At 46.6% G+C, this 19,985-nt stretch overlaps 1 protein-coding gene across 11 annotated transcripts in view; it reads left to right on the top strand.

Annotated features, from left to right (window-relative positions):
- The window catches only part of RIN2 (Ras and Rab interactor 2), a 262,198-nt gene that overhangs the window by 210,572 nt on the left and 31,641 nt on the right, over positions 1 to 19,985 (top strand). For 9 of the 11 annotated variants that reach the window (XM_017883330.1, XM_017883322.1, XM_017883355.1 and 6 more), the window contains 4 exons: positions 3,923 to 4,034; positions 8,158 to 8,230; positions 14,022 to 14,113; positions 17,791 to 18,927. In XM_017883330.1, coding sequence (XP_017738819.1) covers positions 3,923 to 4,034; positions 8,158 to 8,230; positions 14,022 to 14,113; positions 17,791 to 18,927 — 1,414 coding nt within the window. Of the gene's footprint in view, positions 1 to 3,922; positions 4,035 to 4,858; positions 5,129 to 8,157; positions 8,231 to 14,021; positions 14,114 to 17,790; positions 18,928 to 19,985 lie in introns of those variants that run through there. The other 2 variants (XM_017883391.1, XM_017883383.1) reach the window with 2 other exon arrangements.

Here is a 19,985-nt window from a genome sequence, read left to right as displayed (position 1 = left end):
GACTCAGAACCTCGGGAAGCAGGTTGAGGCAGGCAGGACTGCTGCTGGCTTAAAGAAAAACACTTGGAGTTAGTTCCAGAAAGTTCTTCCCAGCTTGTAAGGAGCATGTTTCCTGATGTGTAACTGGTTTTCAATGCAGAAGTATTCTGGAAACCCAGGAACAGAGACCTTCACGGCATGTCTTTCTGTCTTTATCTGATCAGTTACCATGGGAGGTACAAGGATTCAGCAGAGTAACTGGGCATCTAGGTAGCGGGTAGGGTCCACTGGCCAGAAGCCTGGGTCTGACCTCTTGAGCCCAGACACTAAGGATGAGCCTGGGTCTGGGATCCTTGGTGGCCTCTGCTGCTTTCCTCTCCTTCTGAGCCTGGGAGCTCTGCCAGGGTCCTGCCATCCAACTTGGGACCCAGCCTTCAAAAGTTCTGTGTCCACAGACTTGCCTGCTCTGTAGTCCTCTTTACCCTGGGCTTTCCACACAGACCAAAGTCTAATATGGTTTCCTCAGCTACTGTCTATCCAAGACCACTGTCTGTCCCATCCAGACCACTCCACGACTTGCGGAAGGTCCTCAAAAAAGCGACTGGGGCCGGGCACGGTGTCTCATGCCTGTAATCCCAGCACTTTGGGAGGCCAAGGCAGACAGATCACTTGAGGCCTGGATTTCAAGACCGACCTGGGCAACACAGTGGCACCCTATCTCTACTAAAATTACAAAAATTAGCCTGGTGTGGTGGCACATGCCTGTAATCCCAGCTACTCAGGAGGCTGAGGCAGGAGAATCACTTGAACACAGGAGGTGGATGGAGGTTGCCGTGAGCAGAGATTGTGCCACTCTACTCCAGTCTGGGCGACAGAGTGAGAATCTGTCTCAAAAAAAAAAAAAAAGAGTGATTGGTATCTCTTGTGCTGTCCAGTATGGTAGCTTCTTGCCCCATGTGGCTCTTTAAATTTACAAGAATTAAAGCAAATAAAATTAGAAATTCAGCCCCTCAGTTATCATAGCCATATTTTAAGTGCTCTCTGGCCTCGGCTGGCTACCATATTAGATGGTGCAGAATATGGAACATTTTCATTGTAGTACAAAGTTATAGAGGACAGCACTTGTGTACAGTGTCTACTTCCAAAGGGTAAATACAGTAAGTCACAGATAAAATAAGACTTCACGCACAACACAGGGGAGAGACTAAGAACTAGATGGAGAAGCAAGGAGAAAATCCCATTAGTAGCCAGCTGAGGAGTGTCATAAGAATTGGGCACCAAATACATTTTTGAATTTCCTAGCAGTCAGAGTCTGTCTGTTCTCAATTTTTAAAAAACATATGAATCTTTCTTTATTCCTCATCAGGCAGAAACAGGCAGAACTAAGACATCTGCTAGAACATGCTCAGGGGAACAAGGCATGGTGCTTTCTCATCTTTGCAAAGAATCCCTTGGCCATAACACAGAGCTGCAGCCTCTAGTTTTGCTCTGTAGGATCAGGATTGCCTCACCTTCTGTGAAGCCTCACTTTCAGCCTGTTGAATTGTCTGCTCTTGCATTTCTGCAAACAATTCCAAAGACAGAAGTTGCTGCAGAGCTAGGCAATACCCTGCCCAGCTCCGCCTCCCAGGGTAGGTCACGTCCACTCTTGCTGAGACCTGTGTGGCAAACAAGCCAGGCATGTTCTCTCCATCCGCCTGCCTGATCCCTGCACAGGGCCTGCCTGATGAGATGGGGCAGGTTGAGGGCAGGGCCAGGACACGAGTAATGTGGACCAGGACAGTCAACAATAATGAAGGGAGAGGCCAGGCATGGTGGCTCAGGCCTGTAATCCCAGCACTTTGGGAGGCTAAGGCAAGCAGATCGCTTGAGGTCAGGAGTTCGAGACCAGCCTGGCCAACATGGCGAAACTTTGTCTCTACTAAAAATGCAAAAACTAGCCAGGCATGGTGGCATGCTCCTGTAACCCCAGCTACTCCGGAGGCTGAGGCAGGAGAATCGCTTGAACCCAGGAGGTGGGGGTTGCAGTGAGCTGAGATTGCACCACTGCACTTCAGCCTGGATGACAGAGCCAGACTCCATCTCAAAATAAAATAAAATAAAATAAAAAAGAAGAGACAGAAAAGCAGGTGGCTGAAAGTGTATGAAGGAGGAGGATTTCAGAGACTGGCCATGGAGGCATGAGTGAAGTGTGAAGTGGGCTTTTGGGGTGCCCATCCTTAATTATTCTACAATCTAAGATAGGCGTCCAAAAACTGTTTCTGTAAAGGGTGAAGTGAAATATTTTTGGCTTTGCAGGCCATACAGTCTCTGTCACAACTACTCAACTATGCTATTGTCATGCAAAAGCAGCCATAGACAATATGTAAATGATCAAGCTTGGCTGTGTTTCAATACAACTTTACTCAGAAACAGATGGCAGGATGGATTTCATCTGCAGGCCAGACTTTGCCAACCCCTGATATAATGTAAGCCTGCAGTCCTCAAAAAATAAGGCCTAGAGGTTGCACTCCCCAACCCCAAAGCTCAGGGGGATCTCCACCTGTAAAAGGGAGTGATACTTTTCTCCTAACAACCAACAGCTGCCTCTCCGCAGTGCTTCGGCCTCTTACCCATCAGGATGCTATTTAGGAAGCATCTGCTTCAGTTTTAGGGTGTCCCAGAGGCACTGACTCCCAGAACCCGCTACTGGATGAACCCTATGGATTCATCCCCATGGTGCCAGGAGAAAAGAGAACTCAAGGTCTTCCAGCCCCATTCTTCACCAGATACTGAAGTCCCATACCCATCTTCGCACCCCCTAAATAAAGTATCTTACAAGCTATTAACTGGAGATAAAGAGAGGAGCAAAGATTAGGTGGGGAAAAAATGAAAGGCTGTAGAAAGGTAGGGGAGAGAAGAGGTAGAGAGTAAGGTGTTTAAATGCAGAGGAAAGAGACGTAGCTAAAGAAGCGTGACAGACAGAATAAGATCCTTGGAGAAGGGTCATGTTCCACAGAAGGGAACCAGGACCCAGCTGGGCTGCCACACGCCACATTCCAGGGAGAGTCACTTCATTCGTAGACTAGGTGAATGGTGCTTCCTGGAGTTGTGCAGTGCACGGCCTGCACAACAGTACACAGCATAATTACCTCTGCAGTGATGAGGGCCAGAATGGTGTCCTGAGATCAGCACTAGGAATTGGGCTGTTTTAAAGCACGTGTCTAAAGACAATATTAGGATCTTGAGGGAACTGGTAGAATGTGAAGTGACTCAGGAATAAATGGACAGCCTCCATGTCCACCGGAGTGAACTTGAGTGTGCATCCACCCATCGCCCAAATGGAACAGCCATTTTTCAGCTCCAGTAGATTGTTGCCTGGTCATACTATGTCATCTCATTTTCCAGAAGGAGCTAGAAATTCAGATTTCAATTTGAAAACGAAAAACAAAGCAACTTCTGCTTTTTCACTGTTGGCAACAAACTTGAATTTCTATTGTAAATATCCTCGTAAGCCAGGTTAACCAATGAACTCCCAATTCACCACCTATGGTTTAGCCATGTTACCTGTGTTTAGAATTTAGGTTTCACCAACCAAGATATATAAGACAGGGACTGGAGAATATAACTCATATAAGACATCATATAAGACGGGGCTGGAGAATGTAACTCCAGCAGTAAAACAGTCACCAAACTGAAAATGCTTATGCAGACTAGGGGAATTCTTAGCCCCACGGAGAAGCTTTTGTCAGAGGAAAACAGGATTCTTTTGAAGCCAGTAATGAACAAAGGTGTCTGCAGCCTGGGCACTGAGCACCCCTTTCTATGGCAGGAGAGTTTCTTCCATGGAGCCATGCAGTGTGGATATGAAGGGGCTCTATTCACTGGGTGTGAGGGAAACCAGATTCTTGGGTTCCAACGTTCTAAATATTTCCTAAAGCTTTATTTCTTTTCCCTCCACTAGATCTTCCTGGTTCATAAATCTACCAAAATGCAGAAGAAAGTCCTCTCCCTCCGCCTGCCCTGTGAATTTGGGGCCCCACTCAAGGAATTTGCCATAAAGGAAAGCACATACAGTAAGTGGTCATTGGATGCTCCGGTCCTGACTGACATGAGGGCCGCGGGGCTCTGCAGGGAGTGGAAGTGGAAGGAGCTCTGGTTTTGAGATGGGCAGATAGGGGTCTGAGTCTTGGCATTGAATGACTAGGCAGGTAACCTACTCCAGGAGCCTCAGTTTTCTCATCTGTATGATGGGGTGATGGTAACCTCTGAGTTGTTAATGAGTCAAACAACCTGAATATTAAGTGTGCATACCTACTGCATGGCATATGGTAGGTTGACTTTCTCTCCCACTACCCAGTTAAGTGGAACACGAATTCGGTTCCCAGGTTTGCCAATGACTAAGTTGCAAGGAGACTGTAGTGAGAGAGCCCTTTTACAGGATCTAATCCTAAAGCATGTGTCTGCACTTCTTCGTGAATAAAGAATCCCTGAGCAGACCTGTTCCCTCCAGGCAATCAGTGTTCAGTCTTCTGTGAAATGCAGCTCATCAGAGGCAGAATCCAACCTTTTGACGAATATTTTGAGGGAGAGTGGTGTTCAGTAGCGTTGGTTTCCTTTCTGCTGTTCCATGATTGGTCATTGGAAATGTGAAGTGTCGGGAGGCCAAGTTGTAAATAAAAAAGGGAACAGGCAGTTCTGATGTACTGCCAGCCTCCAAGAAAGGATCGGAAGATGGATCTGCACATCAAAGGGGGAGGAGTGGGAGGAGCAGGCCTGGAGGAGAGAGCTCAGAAGCAAGACGGACAGAGCCTGGGATTCCAATCTCTTGCTTCCCGATTTCCCAGCACCTCACCTCCTGCATTTGGAGAAGCTGAAGCTGTAGATGGAGGTCAAGTTCAGGGCTGAGATGAGATTCTACTCAGCCGGGAGGGCACAATCTTGCTGAGCCAAATGACCTTTAACTCAGTCAGTGGAGGGTAAAACCTGCCGGGCTGACTGTGATCCACCTCCAGCTCAACTGTCAACCTCAATCTCACAAGGCCGCAAGGTCATGGACGCCAGGGAAAAGCTTCCTCCCGAAAGGCGCACGAGCAGGCGGAACCCAGCCAATAATGTAAATACATTAGGATGCAACCACAAGGTACATTGCAAACCCACTCTTTGAAAGGTAATGAATTCATATTGAGTTAATAATGTGTTAGGTGAATTGATAATGAATTTATATTAAGTGAATTAATTAAGGAATTCTGAATTGACTTTTGAAAGTCTGTGAGGGGCTGGGCACCGTGGCTCACACCTGTAATCCTAGCACTTTGGGAGGCCAAGGCCAGAGGGTTGCTTGAGCTCAGGAGTTTGAGACCAGCCTGGGCAACGTGGCAAAATTCCATCTCTACAAAAAAAAGAAAAAAAAAAATTAGCCAGGCATGGGGGCACACGCCTGTAGTCCCAGCTACTCAGGAGGCTGAGGTGGGATCACTTAAGTGCAGTGAGCCGTGATCGTGCCACTGCACTCCAACCTGGACGACAGAGCCAGACTGTGTCTTAAAAAGGAAAAAACAGCCCAACAAAAAATATATATGTAAAAGTCCACGAGGCAAGATGCCACAGATCTAACTGGTTTTGAAATTCCTCCCTAATGTCCAAAGTGGAGCACGGGATGTGTTGGTCGGAAGCCACTTCCTTTCCTCTTCTAGAAGTGTGGGCAATGTGTGTGGAAGCTTCCTGGTTGTTCATTGAGGTCCTTGTGGCCAAAGGTTTTTCCCCCATAATTTGACGAGGCCTCTATCACTTCCCCAATTCTCTCCAGGTGACTTCAAGAGGTTAAAAGAGCTTGTTTAAATAAAGCATTAGCCTGGTCATAACTAGTTATCACAGGCCTGGGTCCCACTGCAATGGCCCCTTCCCAGCCAGGGCCTGTTTATTTTCTCTGTGAATTGAGGTGAAGGAAGGACTTGGTATAAAAAACATTCAGGGAGGCTGAGGTAGGCGGATCACTTGAGGCCAGGGGTTCGAGACCAGCCTGGGCAACATGGTGAAACCCCGTCTCTACTAAAAACACAAAAATTAACCGGGTGTGGTGGCGCAAGCCTCTAATCCTATCTGCTCAGGAGGCTGAGATAGGAGAATCCCTTGAACCCGGGAGGCGGAGGTTACAGTGAGCCGAGATCGTGCCATTGCACTCCAGCCTAGGCAACAGAGCGATACTCTATCTCAAATAAATAAATATTCAGATATGTTGTCATCACTTACAGACAGTGCAGCTTAATAATGAACAACACCTCATATTTGGATTCAGTGCTTTCACATACATTCTTTCATTTTTTAAAATTTCAGCTCCCCACACCACCCTTCTGGCAGATAAGGAAAGTACTGTTATAGTCCATTTTCCAGATGAGAAAACCGAGGCTTGGAGAAGCTAACCTGCTCCAAATCAGTTATCTCCTACTTAACTCTACAAATGGCGGCACACATGTGTGTTTGTTGTTTCTGTGTGTCTGTGATGGTATATGTGTAGCGGTATGGATGTTTTTTGGGAGTGCTACAGAAATAAACAAAATAATACAAAAAAGTAAATAAGCGGCCGGGCGCAGTGGCTCAGGCCTGTAATCCCAGCACTTTGGGAGGCTGAGGTGGGCAGATTGCCTGAGGTCAGCAGTTTGAGACCAGCCTGACATGGAGAAACCCCATCTCTACTAAAAATACAAAATTAGCCAGGCCTGGTGGTACATGCCTATAGTCCCAGCTACTTGGGAGGCTTAGACAGGAGAATCGCTTGAACCCGGGAGGTGGAGGTTGCAGTGAGCCGAGATCACGCCACTGCACTCCAGCCTGGGCAACAACAGTGAAACTCTGTCTCAGAAAAAAAAAACAAAGCAAATAAGCAAAATAAATGAGGGTATGGAGTGAGAAGAAACACATCGGATTGAGGAAATCTTCATAAAACTGAGGATATTTCACTGTTAGGAGGAATAACAGTGTGAGTTGCTCAGCTGAGGTTGTGTGACGGCTGGCTAGCAAATTCATGAGTATTTGAAGTCAGACCACTTGCTGCTCCAGCATTTGGAAGATGAGCAAAATACCACACCATCTTGCCACTATGTGTCTTCTTTTTTTTTTTTTTTTTTTGAGACAGAGTCTTGCTCTGTCACCCAGGCTAGAGTGCAGTGGCTCGATGTTGACTCACTGCAACCTCCACCTCCCAGGTTCAAGTGATTCTCCTGCCTCAGCCTCCCGAATAGCTGGAATTACAGGCGTGCACAACCACATCCAGCTAATTTTTGTATTTTTAGTAGAGATGGGGTTTTGCCATGTTGGCCAGGCTGGTCTTGAACTCCTGACCTCAGGTGATCCACCCACCTTGGCCTCACAAAGTGCTGGGATTACAGGCACGAGCCACTGCGGCCAGCCCAGAATATGTCTTCTGTGTTAGAAAATGTGTACACTGGAGCAGGGGTGGAGGGGGGAACAACACTCCAAGTAAATGGGTTTTAGAATCTTTGTTTTAAAAAAAAGTGAGAGAGAGAGAGAAAAAAGAGATGTAGTCTCACTATAATGCCCAGGCTGGTCTCAAACTCCTGGGCTCAAGAGATCCTCCCTCCCCGGCCTCCCAAAGTGCTGGGATTATAGGCATGAGCCACTATGCCTGGCCAGTTTTGGAATCTTTCATGTTGAATTTAACCAAAAGCTGATTTTGGGGAACCTCGTTGTATCCTCCCAGCTCTACATTCCTTCTCCCCTGTGCTTTTATCACAGGTGCCCTGTTATGACAAAAAGGAGTGACCAGGGAAGTGTGTGTCCTAGGAGGGTCAAGGGATCAAGGGGAGTAGGCGTCTTGGTCTTCCCCAAGCCCTGTCCCGTGCTGATACAATCCAGACAGACTGGCCCCTTGTCCCCTGCCCTTTGTGTTCTGAAGTTAAAAAAAAAAAAGACAGTTGTGCAACTTGAGTCTGTCCTGGTCTGTTTACCAAGCACTGGAGCATGTGCTCGGAATGAGTCAAGCGATGAACTTCCAGATCATCGGCTGTTTACCGGTGGCTGCTGGCTGACATGCCTCCTCTGCACAGCTGGTTCTGATAAGCCACATGGTAGTTTGTTTGAGAGTACTCAGATGGTCCCACACACGTGGTGTTAGGGGGCTCTTCCTATCCCAGAATGTGCTCAGGGAGAATCAGCTGGTTTCTGAAATCTCTTTTCCAGCCTTTTCCCTGGAAGGCTCAGGAATCAGTTTTGCAGATTTATTCCGGCTCATTGCTTTCTACTGCATCAGCAGGTAAGGCCTCTTCCTCTCATATGGTTTCAAGGCCCTGTTTGGAGTGTGGGATATAATTAACCTGAGGTTTCTTAAAGGACCTAGGAGGCTGGCCACCTATTTGATGTTGATGGATTAAGACTGGTTACTTAAGTAAAATGTTCCCCAGGTGAACAGGTTCACCTAGTTCACACCATGCCAGGCTTCAGGTCAAAACAACTACCCCAACCCCTCCAAACAATAAATTCTCCTTCATATGATTATTTCTTCAAGCTGCTCCCAGGGCTCCTTTCAGCCAGACCCATCAAGCAGGAAACACGCACACATGCACATACGTGCACACATGCACACACACATGCACACACACACATACACACAGAAAGCGACTGAGCATGCAAACCTGTGACATTGAAAGGTTCATGATAATGCCTCTGAAAACTCTGCAAGGGATGGAGTTCATTCTACAAATGTGGGTTCCTTAAACCGGCCCGTCAGTCTTGTCCTTCAGGCCAACTGGGTGCCCATGTCCTTTTCATAACCAAAGCAGCTGTTTTGTTCTACACAACGTTAACTCCAAAATCAGATTCTTTTTTTCTTTTTCTTTTTTTTTCCTTTGAGACGAAGTCTCACTCTGTCACCCAGGAGGCTGGAGTACAGTGGCACGATCTCAGCTCACTACAACCTCTGCCTCCCGGGATCAAGCAATTCTCCTGACTTAGCCTCCTGAATAGCTGAGATTACAGGCGACTGCCACTATGCCTGTCTAATTTTTTGTATTTTTAGTAGAGACAGGGTTTCACCGTGTTGGCCAGGCTGGTCTTGAACTCCTAAACTCAGGTGATTCACCCGCCTTGGCCTCCCAAAGTGCTGGGATTATAGGTGTGAGCCACCGCACCCGGCCCAAAATCAGAATATTAACCAGAGTAAACAGAGTGTGAAAGGCCTTCTTTTTTTTTTTTTTTTTTCCATTTTTTTTCTTTCTAGCAATAACAGTTTTTTCACATCACGTGTTTTTTCAGTAAGAATCAAAATTCTTGTTATTTGCAGGGATCGGCATTGCCTCCTCTTATGGGGCTGGACTCAATTTGACCTTCTCTGTCTGTGCATGGCCGCTGATATGGCAGAGACAGGAAAATGTGTTACTACGATGTTTTCAGACATCACTTCTCACAGCAATCACACATACAGGCTGGGGAGTTTATTTGAGTTTGGCTCAGTTTATTTTCATTTAAGGATTAGGTTGTTTCTCAAAGACTAAGTGCCTGTTGACTAGACTCTGCCAGAGGGCAGGAGGCACTATGCTCTTTTTTTTTTTTGAGCTGGAGTTTTGCTTTTATTGCCCAGGCTGGGGTGCAATGGTGTGATCTTGGCTCACTGCAACCTCCACCTCCTGGGTTCAAGCGATTCTCCTGCTTCAGTCTCCTGAGTAGCTGGGACTACAGGCATGTACCACCATGCCCAGCTAATTTTTGTATTTTTAGTAGAGACAGGGTTTCACCATGTTGGCCAGGCTGGTCTCGAACTCCTGACAGGCAGTCCGCCTGCCTCGGCCTCCCAAAGTGCTTACAGGCATGAGCCACCGTGCCCAGCCAGGAGCCACTAAGCTCTTTACCCCTGAAGTCTCCAGGTCAGCTGAAGCCACATAATAAATGGCCTCAGGAAGGGGAGGCACTTCCAGAGGAGGAATTCAGTGCTGCTCACCAGCAGGAGGAAAGTGAGGGCTTTGCTGAGAATGGGACCAGTACCTGGGAGCACCTCACAAGAGGATGCAACCTGCCTGCCATGATTTGGGCAGGATCACTTGAGCCTGTGTAAGGAAAGGTGCTGCCCAAAGAGAGGAGGCTGGTGCAGAAGCACAGCCCCTGACACACACACACACACACACACACACACACACACTCATCCCCAGGGAAGCACACACCTGGTCTGGCCTAAAGTCAACCAGTTTGGAGGAGTAAGTATCAATGCTAACATGTTGGCCAGAGGTGAAGTCGGCTGATACTTACTTTTCACAGCTTGCTTTTTGGTAGTTGTGGAGTTGTTGGGAAAAATCATTACACCTACAAAGCAATATCTGGCAATAGCATAGAAAAGATACCATCAGTGTTCATGGTAGACTGGAGGGCCTGCTGTCCAGGACTGTTTAAAGATCCAAGGAGATAAAGTATATGAAAACCTTATAAACTATAAAGCTTGATACCAATATATAAGGTACTTAGAGGAAAACTCCAACATTGATGTTTTGCAGCTAGGAAGGCCAAGATTAATTTCTCCGTTTGTTCCAACATGCAAAGATATTTGATGTTTTTGTTTCTCTTTCTACTCATCTCTTTCTCTTTCTACTTTCTATGTTCTTGGCAATTGGTAGTTGATTTACCCAGTCTTACAAGAATATTTGTGACATTTTTTAGTTGGTTGTTAGTATATAAATATATTCAAGTAAAGAAAATGATCGGATTATTGGTTCTGGTGTTTCACACAGCATGCATATGCAAATATGCATTGCATAGGAGAATTCACGAATCAATAAACATAGGATTTGCCATAGTGGGAAGGCTCACTGAAAAGTGTTGTTGAGAATACAAATAGTGACTGCACACCTTCGCCCCCAATGCCTGGCAGCACTCTGTTGATTTGGTGTTATCAGTGTAGTAAAGAGAGTACTAGAGTCATTTGGAGTCTTGTTAAAATGCAGAATCCAGTTCAGTGGGTCTGGGATGGTACCTGAGATTTTGCATTTCCAGCAAACTCCCAGGGGATGAGGCTGATGCTGCTTGTCCTCAGCCCAGAATAGAGGAATAGAGGAAATAATAATTTTAGGGGTCTTCTGTATCTGTGCTAAGCACCATACATACATATTTCTAATCCTCATGGCAACCCTGTAAATTAGGATGATGAAAACACTGAGGCAGAAAAAGTGAAGCACGTGCCCACAATCATTCAATCAGTAAGTGACAGTTGTGGGAGTTGAACTCAGGCCTGCCTTAATGTCAAAGCCCATATTTTCCCACCATACTATTCAGCTGCACAGACCTTAGGGCCCAACACATCTGGGTTTCGACCCTCACTTCACCTCCATTAGCTCTGCGAGGGTGTGCTAGGGACCTCACTTGTCTGCGTCGTCATCTGCTCCTGATCCACAGAATGGGGGAATCACGGCTTCCTCCCAGGGCTGTTCCAGGCCCCACACGAGTTACAGTGCCTGCTGTCATTTAATAGTAGTTGCCCGATGATCTTTGTCCCCTCGCCTTTAGAAATCTATGTATAGAGCAAAGTTAAACAAAATGAATCTAGACTGTACATGTTTTAAGTCTTGGGTGAAACATTTATATCGAAGATGATGGCTTTTGTTTGTCTGTTATGCAAGCTTTAGAATTGAGGCCCCCTTCTTTAATAGGATGTAAGTGAAAAGGCATCCCTGTGTGAGTGTGTGTGTGTGCACTCGCATGCTTGTGTGTGTGCACGTGTGTGTGAAGATGCTGGGATGCACCCTGGTTGGCACAGTGGGAGAGGATGCATATACAACATCTAATTTTCTAGTAGATCAAAGCCTGAAAGCATCCATTAACCAAGGACAGGTGTGGCTTCCTGTCATATATCATTAAGAAAAATCAAAACCAGTCACATGATGTTTAAGCTCCAGGTACTGCATTGAGCAAGGTAAAAGCTTAATATAAACATAGGTTGGTTTTGTTGTATGCAGTTTTCCCCCCAAATTGTCTGAGGAAAGTAGATTTTAATTAAGTTGGTCTGGCCATACAAACATATATTTACAGGCTAGTTTGGTGTTACAAGGTTCTGGTTCCCATTAATCTTCATTTGAGATTATCATCAGGGTTGCCGCCCTGCCAGGTCAGGCAGCAGCTATTAAAGACACAGCCATCCCCTGCAGTGCTGCCTGCTTCATCTCAAACAGACACAAGTGGCCAAGCAAAGGGGGTGCTCACAACATTTGAGGACAAATGGAAGGTCTCGTGGAAGGAAGAGGTGATCTGGGCCTGACCCCAAAGAAAGAGCAGCCTCCTGGCTTTACCTTAGCAGAGTAGTACAGTGTCAAAACATTCTTGGTTTGTTTTTTTTTTTCTGTTCATTGACTTACTAATTTGTCATTCATTGTTAACAGCTTCCATGGCTCCAAAATTCTCCAGTCATCCAGATTTAATCTGGTTTATCCAAGAATGTTGCCTAATTTTACTGTAAACAATAGGTTGTTTGGTATCATTATTCTTGCCAGTGGAAATTCTCAGCACGTCTCATGATGACAAAATCCAGGCAGGACTCCAAGTTTTGTTCCTTACTAGCACCTTCCAGCCACAGTGGCCTCCTTGCTGTTCTTCATCCATGCCAGACCCTCCCCACCCCAGGGCCTTTGCACCTGCTGCTCATGCTGCCTGGAAGTTCCTTCCCCTCATGATTTAACCCCTGGCCACCATTAGATCTTCAGTCAAATGCTGCCTGCTCATGAAGCCTTGTCTGGCCACCTTCACACTCAAATACTCTTTATTCTTCTTTCCTGCTTCACTTTTATCCATGTCATGCATCTCCTCGTAGATTCTGTAAATTGTGTATTTGTTTATAATCTATCGGTATCCTCTGATGTGGAGCTCCATGCAGGTAGGAATTTCCGTCTGTTTTGTTCCCAGCCCCTGATGCAATGTCTGGCACATCGCAGATGATCATAAACATCTGTGGAATAAATGAATGAATAATTATTTCTTTGTAAGACTACTGTCACCACTGGAAAAAAAACAAACCCTCCCTTTTGATAAAGTCGCCATAGTTATTGAATATTCATTCATTCATTTATTCATTCAAAAGCAATTTCTGCCGTCTGTGTCAGGACAGTGTCGTGCTTTGCCCTGTGGGGAATTCATCAGTGCTTAGAGCATGGTCATAACCTTTGTGTATGAACATGAGCAAATGTTTAAGTCTGCCTTTGCCCTTTCCAAGCAAGCAAGTCATGGCCCATGGCTGTGGCAGGCCCCTGATGCTGGCTGGCTCTCTCCTGTTGGATCTGTTGCTCTCTCTGCCATGTGTGTTTGTTCATCTGCACATAGCACCACGCTGCTTGGGTGCTGGGGTTATTGGCATGAGGGGTCTTAGACTTGGTTTCCTATTCAAAGTCCGGTCTAGGGTCCAGCAGCATCAGCCTCCTCTAAGAGCTTGGCAGAAATGCCAAATCTCCAGTTCCTCCCAGACCTCTGGAATCAGAGTATGCAGTATAAGAAGACCCTGGGTATCTATCTGTACCTTGGAGAAGCTCTGCCTCCAAACACAGGAGAAAGTTTTGTCTCTAGCACACCAAGGCCAATGTGTGGGCTCTAATGGGAAGATTTCATAAGTAAAGGCAACAGATATTCATTGAGAGCCTGCAGTGTGCAAGGCAATGGGCTAATTCATCTCAGTTTAGGATTCCACATTCCTGCCCAGGCAGTTTCCGGCCAACATTCACATGGGCATGCAGTAAATTGGCACATAGTGTTTTATATGCATGCCAGATCTGCCAACAGAGTCAGCAATTCTGATGTAAACTCTACATACCTTTTAGCTACTCAGCAGGGCAATTGGGTCCCTACTTTGATACTGAAACTATGCTGGCTTTTCTCTCAGCCTGTGCTGAGTGTGGTAATAAGACAGGAATTGTAAGTGTTAAGTTTTACCACCAGGAAAGATTACTTCTGGTTGATATGGTATGGTGTCTACTTAGGACATTTTAAACAGTTTAAGCTAAAACGTCTCTATGATGAAAATAAACACCAGATAGAAATCAGACATGTAATTGCAAACATTCTCTCTTTTTCTGAACAATCAGGGATGTTCTGCCGTTTACCTTGAAGTTGCCTTATGCCATTTCAACAGCCAAGTCGGAGGCTCAGCTTGAAGAACTGGCCCAGATGGGACTAAGTAAGTGTGTGCCCCCTGCCTAGGTCTATCTAAAAATGAATCCACGGAGCAGAGTCAATGGTGGGCTCACTGAGGCTACATTGCTTCGTCAGTCTCTCCAACTTCTCCATCAATGAGTTTGGGCTACCCAAAATGTTGACGTCCTCATGTAAACATCTGTAACGTGTTGATGTCTTCCTTTTCTGAGGAATCTTGCTGGGGAGAGGCAGCACTTGACAGAAAGGGAAATCCAGTGTAGTGCATCTCGCATGCACAATTTTTTTTTTTTTTTAAAGCACATGGGCATTGATGGCACTTCTGTGCTTTGAGGAATTTGACAGCACAGACATCTAGAGTAACATCTGTCCCACTTCCTCTCTCGTCATTCAATTCTCGTCCTGCTGCTCCAGGCCATGTCCTAACCTGTTATGGATCCTTCCTCTGGCAGCTGGGTACTTGCTTCCCTGTCCTGTCCCTTTGCCGATGTCCCCTAAGTCCGCACAATTCTGCCGGACAATAGTTGACAATGGATCAAGACATACAACTCACCCACCTTAACCTCTTTTCCCCATTGCCCTGGGGGAATCTATGTGGGTTTAGCTTTTGCAAAAAATGTTCCTCCTAGATCAAAAGAGGAAATTCTCTTAAGATTTTAGGACTTCACTCACTATGATACTTGACCCAGCAAATAAAAGATGTATGTCTTCCTCCTCCAGCATATTTTTCTCTTAAAGAACTTGTTTTGAAGCAAGTATCATTTCCAGGGAAGCTTCAGAGAGGAGCCTGGGCATGGCTTTGAATTCCCTTCTGCTGAAACTGGTTTTTTTTTTTTTTTTGAGAGGGAGTCTTGCTCTGTCACCCAGGCTGGAGTGCAGTGTTGAGATCTCAGCTTACTGCAGACTCTGCCTCCCAGGTCCAAGTGATCCTCTCACCTTAGCCTCCCAAGTAGCTCGGGTTACAGGCACTTGCCACCACGCCCAGCTAATTTTTGTATTTTTAGTAGAGATAGCGTTTCACCATGTTGGCCAGGAAAGTCTCGAAATCCTGACTTTTGGTGATCCACCTGCTTTGGTCTCCCAAAGTGCTGGGATTACAGGCATGCACCACCGTGCTCAGCCATGAAACTTAGATTGTATCTGTAGAAGGATTGCCTTCTGTGTTTCAGGCCTGTCAGATGGCAAGACGGGGTAATGGGATTTGGAAAGAGAATCCTGGTAAAACTCTCAGGCCATAGAAATGTCCCTATTTTAAAGTTGGCACCTTCTCTTGCAACTAAGTTCTGCATACCTTTGGAGAGAGATTAAAATACTTGCTGAAGTTAAGTCAATATTGTCAGCTAGATTCCAGGCCTCTTGAAGACATGCACCAGGTCTCAGTTCTCTCTCCTGACCTCTGTCCACATAGCTCCAGTTTGATGGTCCTGTGTGCATAGTGCTGAGTCTGAAGGACCGGAGTATCAAGGACAATGCTTGTGCTATGCCAAAGAGAGGGGAAAAGAGTTTGCTTCAGTGGCTACTAACCAGAAGCGACTAAGGGCTAATTAACATGTATTCGACTTGTGATTCTCAAAGTGCATATTATCCATTTTGTGTAGAGATAGCATATTTTAAAATTCTGTGCCTCGGTAAAAATACTGTTCATCAAACTAATATTTCTCGAGGGTCTGCTTTGTGCCCTAGACCAAGGACTCAAAGATTAATAAGATCCCCTCTCACTCCTTGTGACCCTACCCACTGCCAATGAGATTTGTAGTTTATATGGGAGATACATACACACATGAACTAAGTATACAAAGCCTTACAAAAATTTTACAGCTGTGACAGTATAAGTCTAAGGAGGACTCAAAGGAGATGGAAGTCGTTTCTCAAAGACCTGCTGTCCTGGCTAATAGAAACATAAGGTTAATCTGTATTAGCAGCCACACAGGTTAAGTTGATTTTAATAATTTACTTTGTTGTATTTAATATATCCAAAACATTATAATTTCTACATGTAGCCAATTTAAAAAAATTTTAAGGTATGAAATGTTTTACATTCTTTTTGTCATACCAGGTATTGAAAACCCAATGTATATTTTATACTTACAGCACATCTCAACTCAGGCCCTGAATGTTTGTCAGAAATACATGGCTTATATTTAGATTTCATTAAATTCACAGTTTAAAAAGTAGATTCTCATAACGGAGTTCCAAAGATACTTAAACGTTTTCCAGTGACTGAACTGAGCATCAGTTCTAAAATTTAAATTGAATGACACTGAATGAGATTTGATACTCACTTCCTCAGTTGCACTAGCCGACTGCAAGTGCTCAATAGTCACCTGTGGCTGTTGGCTTTCTTGGACAGTGCAGGAGTAGGGAGAGAGAAGGAAGGATGCAGGACGGATTACATAAGGCAGGTGACACGGCTGTCACCTCCCAGATAAGGCAGGGCTCCCAAAGGGCTTCACCTCAGTCTTCCCATGCCCAGCCATTCTGGGCCCATGGGAAAGAAACACACTGCAAAGCATAGCTAGAGATAGAGAATACCCATTCCAGGCCAGGCGCAGTGGCTCACGCCTGTAATCCCAGCACTTTGGGAGGCCGAGGCAGGTGGATCACCTGAGGTCAGGAGTTCGAGACCAGCCCAGTCAACATGGTGAAACCCCGTCTCTCCTAAAAATACAAAAGTTAGCCAGGCATGGTGGTATGTGCCTGCGGTCCTAGCTACTTGGGAGGCTGAGGAAGGAGAATCACTTGAACCTGGGAGGTGGTGGTTGCAGTGAGCCAAGATCGTGGCACTGCACGGGCGACAGAGCCAGACTCCATCTGCCTGGGTGACAGAGCCAGACTCCGTCTCAAGAGAAAAAAAAAGAATAACCTATCCCAAATGGAAATTATAACAGGCACCACTGATCACAGCACTACCTCCCTCAACTTACATGGAACACTGAGACTCATCTGCAAGAGGAGACACAAGTAGTATGGATCAATAAGCAATCTGCACTACTTTGCAGAGCATTGCATATTTATGAGCACGGTGAGGAGGTTATATAGGATTTGGGAAGGAAGGGCTCCAAACCACAAAGGTAAATGGTTGGGCCTGCACTGCACATTAAGCTTGCTGTGGTTTTTCTGCTGATGGAACCCATGAATGTAGTTTTCCTCCTTTGGTGGTTTTAATGCTGAATGTGTAAAACCCTAGGCAGATTGTGTAACATCCCCCAGGCCCAGCTGCTGGTCCTGCCCATTAAAGGGGAACTTCAAGGCCCGATTCCTTGACTGGCAGCTGCACCGTGGAGGGCATCCCAGGAGAAGTTGTTGGGAAAGGGTGGTGTTGCTTTGTAAGTCGGTTCAGTTTTTGTAAAGCAAGTCAGGAAGCCCCAGTGACCTTTTTTGAGCTTATATTGGAACAATTCCATTCCCTTTTTTCTTCTAACTTACCTGTGAAAAGGCAGGGCTGGAATCCTATGTTGGCCAAGCCATTTCTCCAGGGCTTTGAAGTGACAGGCCCCTGGAGCTTTCCTGTGAGCCCACAGCTGGGCCTGGCAGGCTTTCTGCCCTTTCCAGTAAAGGAATGCAGTAAACCCGAGTACAACGCACCCCCTACCCCACCCCGCAAGACTCGCGTTGTCATGCAGTGTGCTTTTTTTAATTTGTGAAGGAATGGTCTGAGAGTACCGTATTTACATTCTTGTGTTCACTGATAATGACTTTCAGATTTCTGGAGCTCCCCAGCTGACAGCAAACCCCCGAACCCTCCACCTCCCCATAGGCCTCTGTCCTCCGACGACGGTGTCTGTCCTGCCTCCCTGCGTCAGCTCTGCCTTATAAATGGAGTGCATTCTATCAAAACCAGGACGCCTTCAGAGCTGGAGTGCAGCCAGACCAACGGGGCCCTGTGCTTTATTAATCCCCTTTTCTTGAAAGTGCACAGCCAGGACCTCAGTGGAGGCCTGAAACGGCCGAGCACAAGGACTCCCAACGCGAATGGCACGGAGCGGACTCGGTCCCCCCCACCCAGGCCCCCGCCACCCGCTATTAATAGTCTCCACACAAGCCCTCGGCTGGCCAGGACTGAAACCCAGACGAGCATGCCAGAAACAGTCAACCATAACAAACATGGGAACGTAGCTCTGCCTGGAACGAAACCAACTCCCATCCCTCCACCCCGGCTGAAGAAGCAGGCTTCTTTTCTGGAAGCAGAGGGCGGCGCAAAGACCTTGAGCGGCGGCCGGCCGGGCGCGGGCCCGGAGCTGGAGCTGGGCACAGCTGGCAGCCCAGGTGGGGCCCCGCCTGAGGCCGCCCCGGGGGATTGCACAAGGGCCCCGCCGCCCAGCTCTGAATCACGGCCCCCGTGCCATGGAGGCCGGCAGCGGCTGAGCGACATGAGCATTTCTACTTCCTCCTCCGACTCGCTGGAGTTCGACCGGAGCATGCCTCTGTTTGGCTACGAGGCGGACACTAACAGCAGCCTGGAGGACTACGAGGGGGAGAGTGACCAGGAGACCATGGCGCCCCCCATCAAGTCCAAAAAGAAAAGGAGCAGCTCCTTCGTGCTGCCCAAGCTCGTCAAGTCCCAGCTGCAGAAGGTGAGCGGGGTGTTCAGCTCCTTCATGACCCCGGAGAAGCGGATGGTCCGCAGGATAGCCGAGCTGTCCCGGGACAAATGCACCTACTTCGGGTGCCTAGTGCAGGACTACGTGAGCTTCCTGCAGGAGAACAAGGAGTGCCACGTGTCCAGCACCGACATGCTGCAGACCATCCGGCAGTTCATGACCCAGGTCAAGAACTATTTGTCTCAGAGCTCGGAGCTGGACCCCCCCATCGAGTCGCTGATCCCTGAAGACCAAATAGGTAAGTATCCGCTTTTTTAAAATATAAAATCTATTGTAACTCTGTCCGGGCAGTGCCACCTATGTTTGTTATTTTTGATGAAGTTTGTTCCATCAAAACAACACCCAACTCCACCTTCTCTCCTGGTTTGAATAGAAAAAATCAGTTTCTCAAAGTAGGTGCTAACTGCCAGGCTCAAAAATGTTTTTGGAGTGGCAGATTGGAACTGCAGAGTGATTCTATTCAGGGATGGCGTTTGGCCCTCTGTGGGTCCAGCTGCCGCCTGCTGTGGTAACGTGTGTGTGTTACATGGGCTGGACGTTCCTGAAAGTGCGCTTCTCTGCAGGCTGTGCATACATACAAAGGTGTTTTTGTTATCTTGTGAGAGGCAGTGGGTATTTTGTTCTGCCTTGGTTGCAAAGTAAACTTTTTATTGAGCTGTAGCGTATGTTCAGAGAGTACAAAACTCAGGTATGCATTGGAATGAGTTTCCACCGCGAGCTTACCTGTGGGACGACTACCAACCCCTGGATAAGCAGAACCTGACCAGCATCTAGCGAGCCTGGGACCCCTGTTCTCCCGCAAGGGAACCATCCTGCTGGCTCCTCATCCCATAGACTTCTGTAAGCAGCACAGCTTGAGAGTAAGCAAAAACTGAAAAAGACAGGTTTGTTTTGTGTACCTTTAAAATAAGTAACATAGTTTGGAGGTCACATGAAAGGTGTTTTCTCCAACGTCAAGGGGAAATTCTTTATAATCTCATTTAAAGGATGAGTTGCTAATGGTTACTTTGGCCAAGGCAGATTTGAATTTGGCAAGCAGTCTTTTTTTCCAGGGTGAGAATGTTGAAGCGTTGTTTGTTTGTTTGTTGTTTTTAATTTTAGAAGGTTGACTCTTGAAGGTTAATTTCAGAGACTTTATTCACTAGGCAGCAGGAGCAGTTGGAGCTACCAAACATTTCCAGGCGGTTCAGAAGCTAAACCCCAATTTTTTCTTTCTGATTGGTTCCATTTGTTGAAAGTAGTAAACAGTGTGTGATAGAGGACTCTTTCTCTTTCTCTCTTTTTCTCTCTCTCTCC

Source organism: Rhinopithecus bieti, unplaced genomic scaffold (assembly GCF_001698545.2).
Source record: "Rhinopithecus bieti isolate Rb0 unplaced genomic scaffold, ASM169854v2 scaffold_641, whole genome shotgun sequence".
Taxonomy (NCBI): domain Eukaryota; kingdom Metazoa; phylum Chordata; class Mammalia; order Primates; family Cercopithecidae; genus Rhinopithecus; species Rhinopithecus bieti.
Note: the sequence above shows the minus strand (reverse complement) of the source record. Positions and strands in the feature narration are given on the sequence as shown.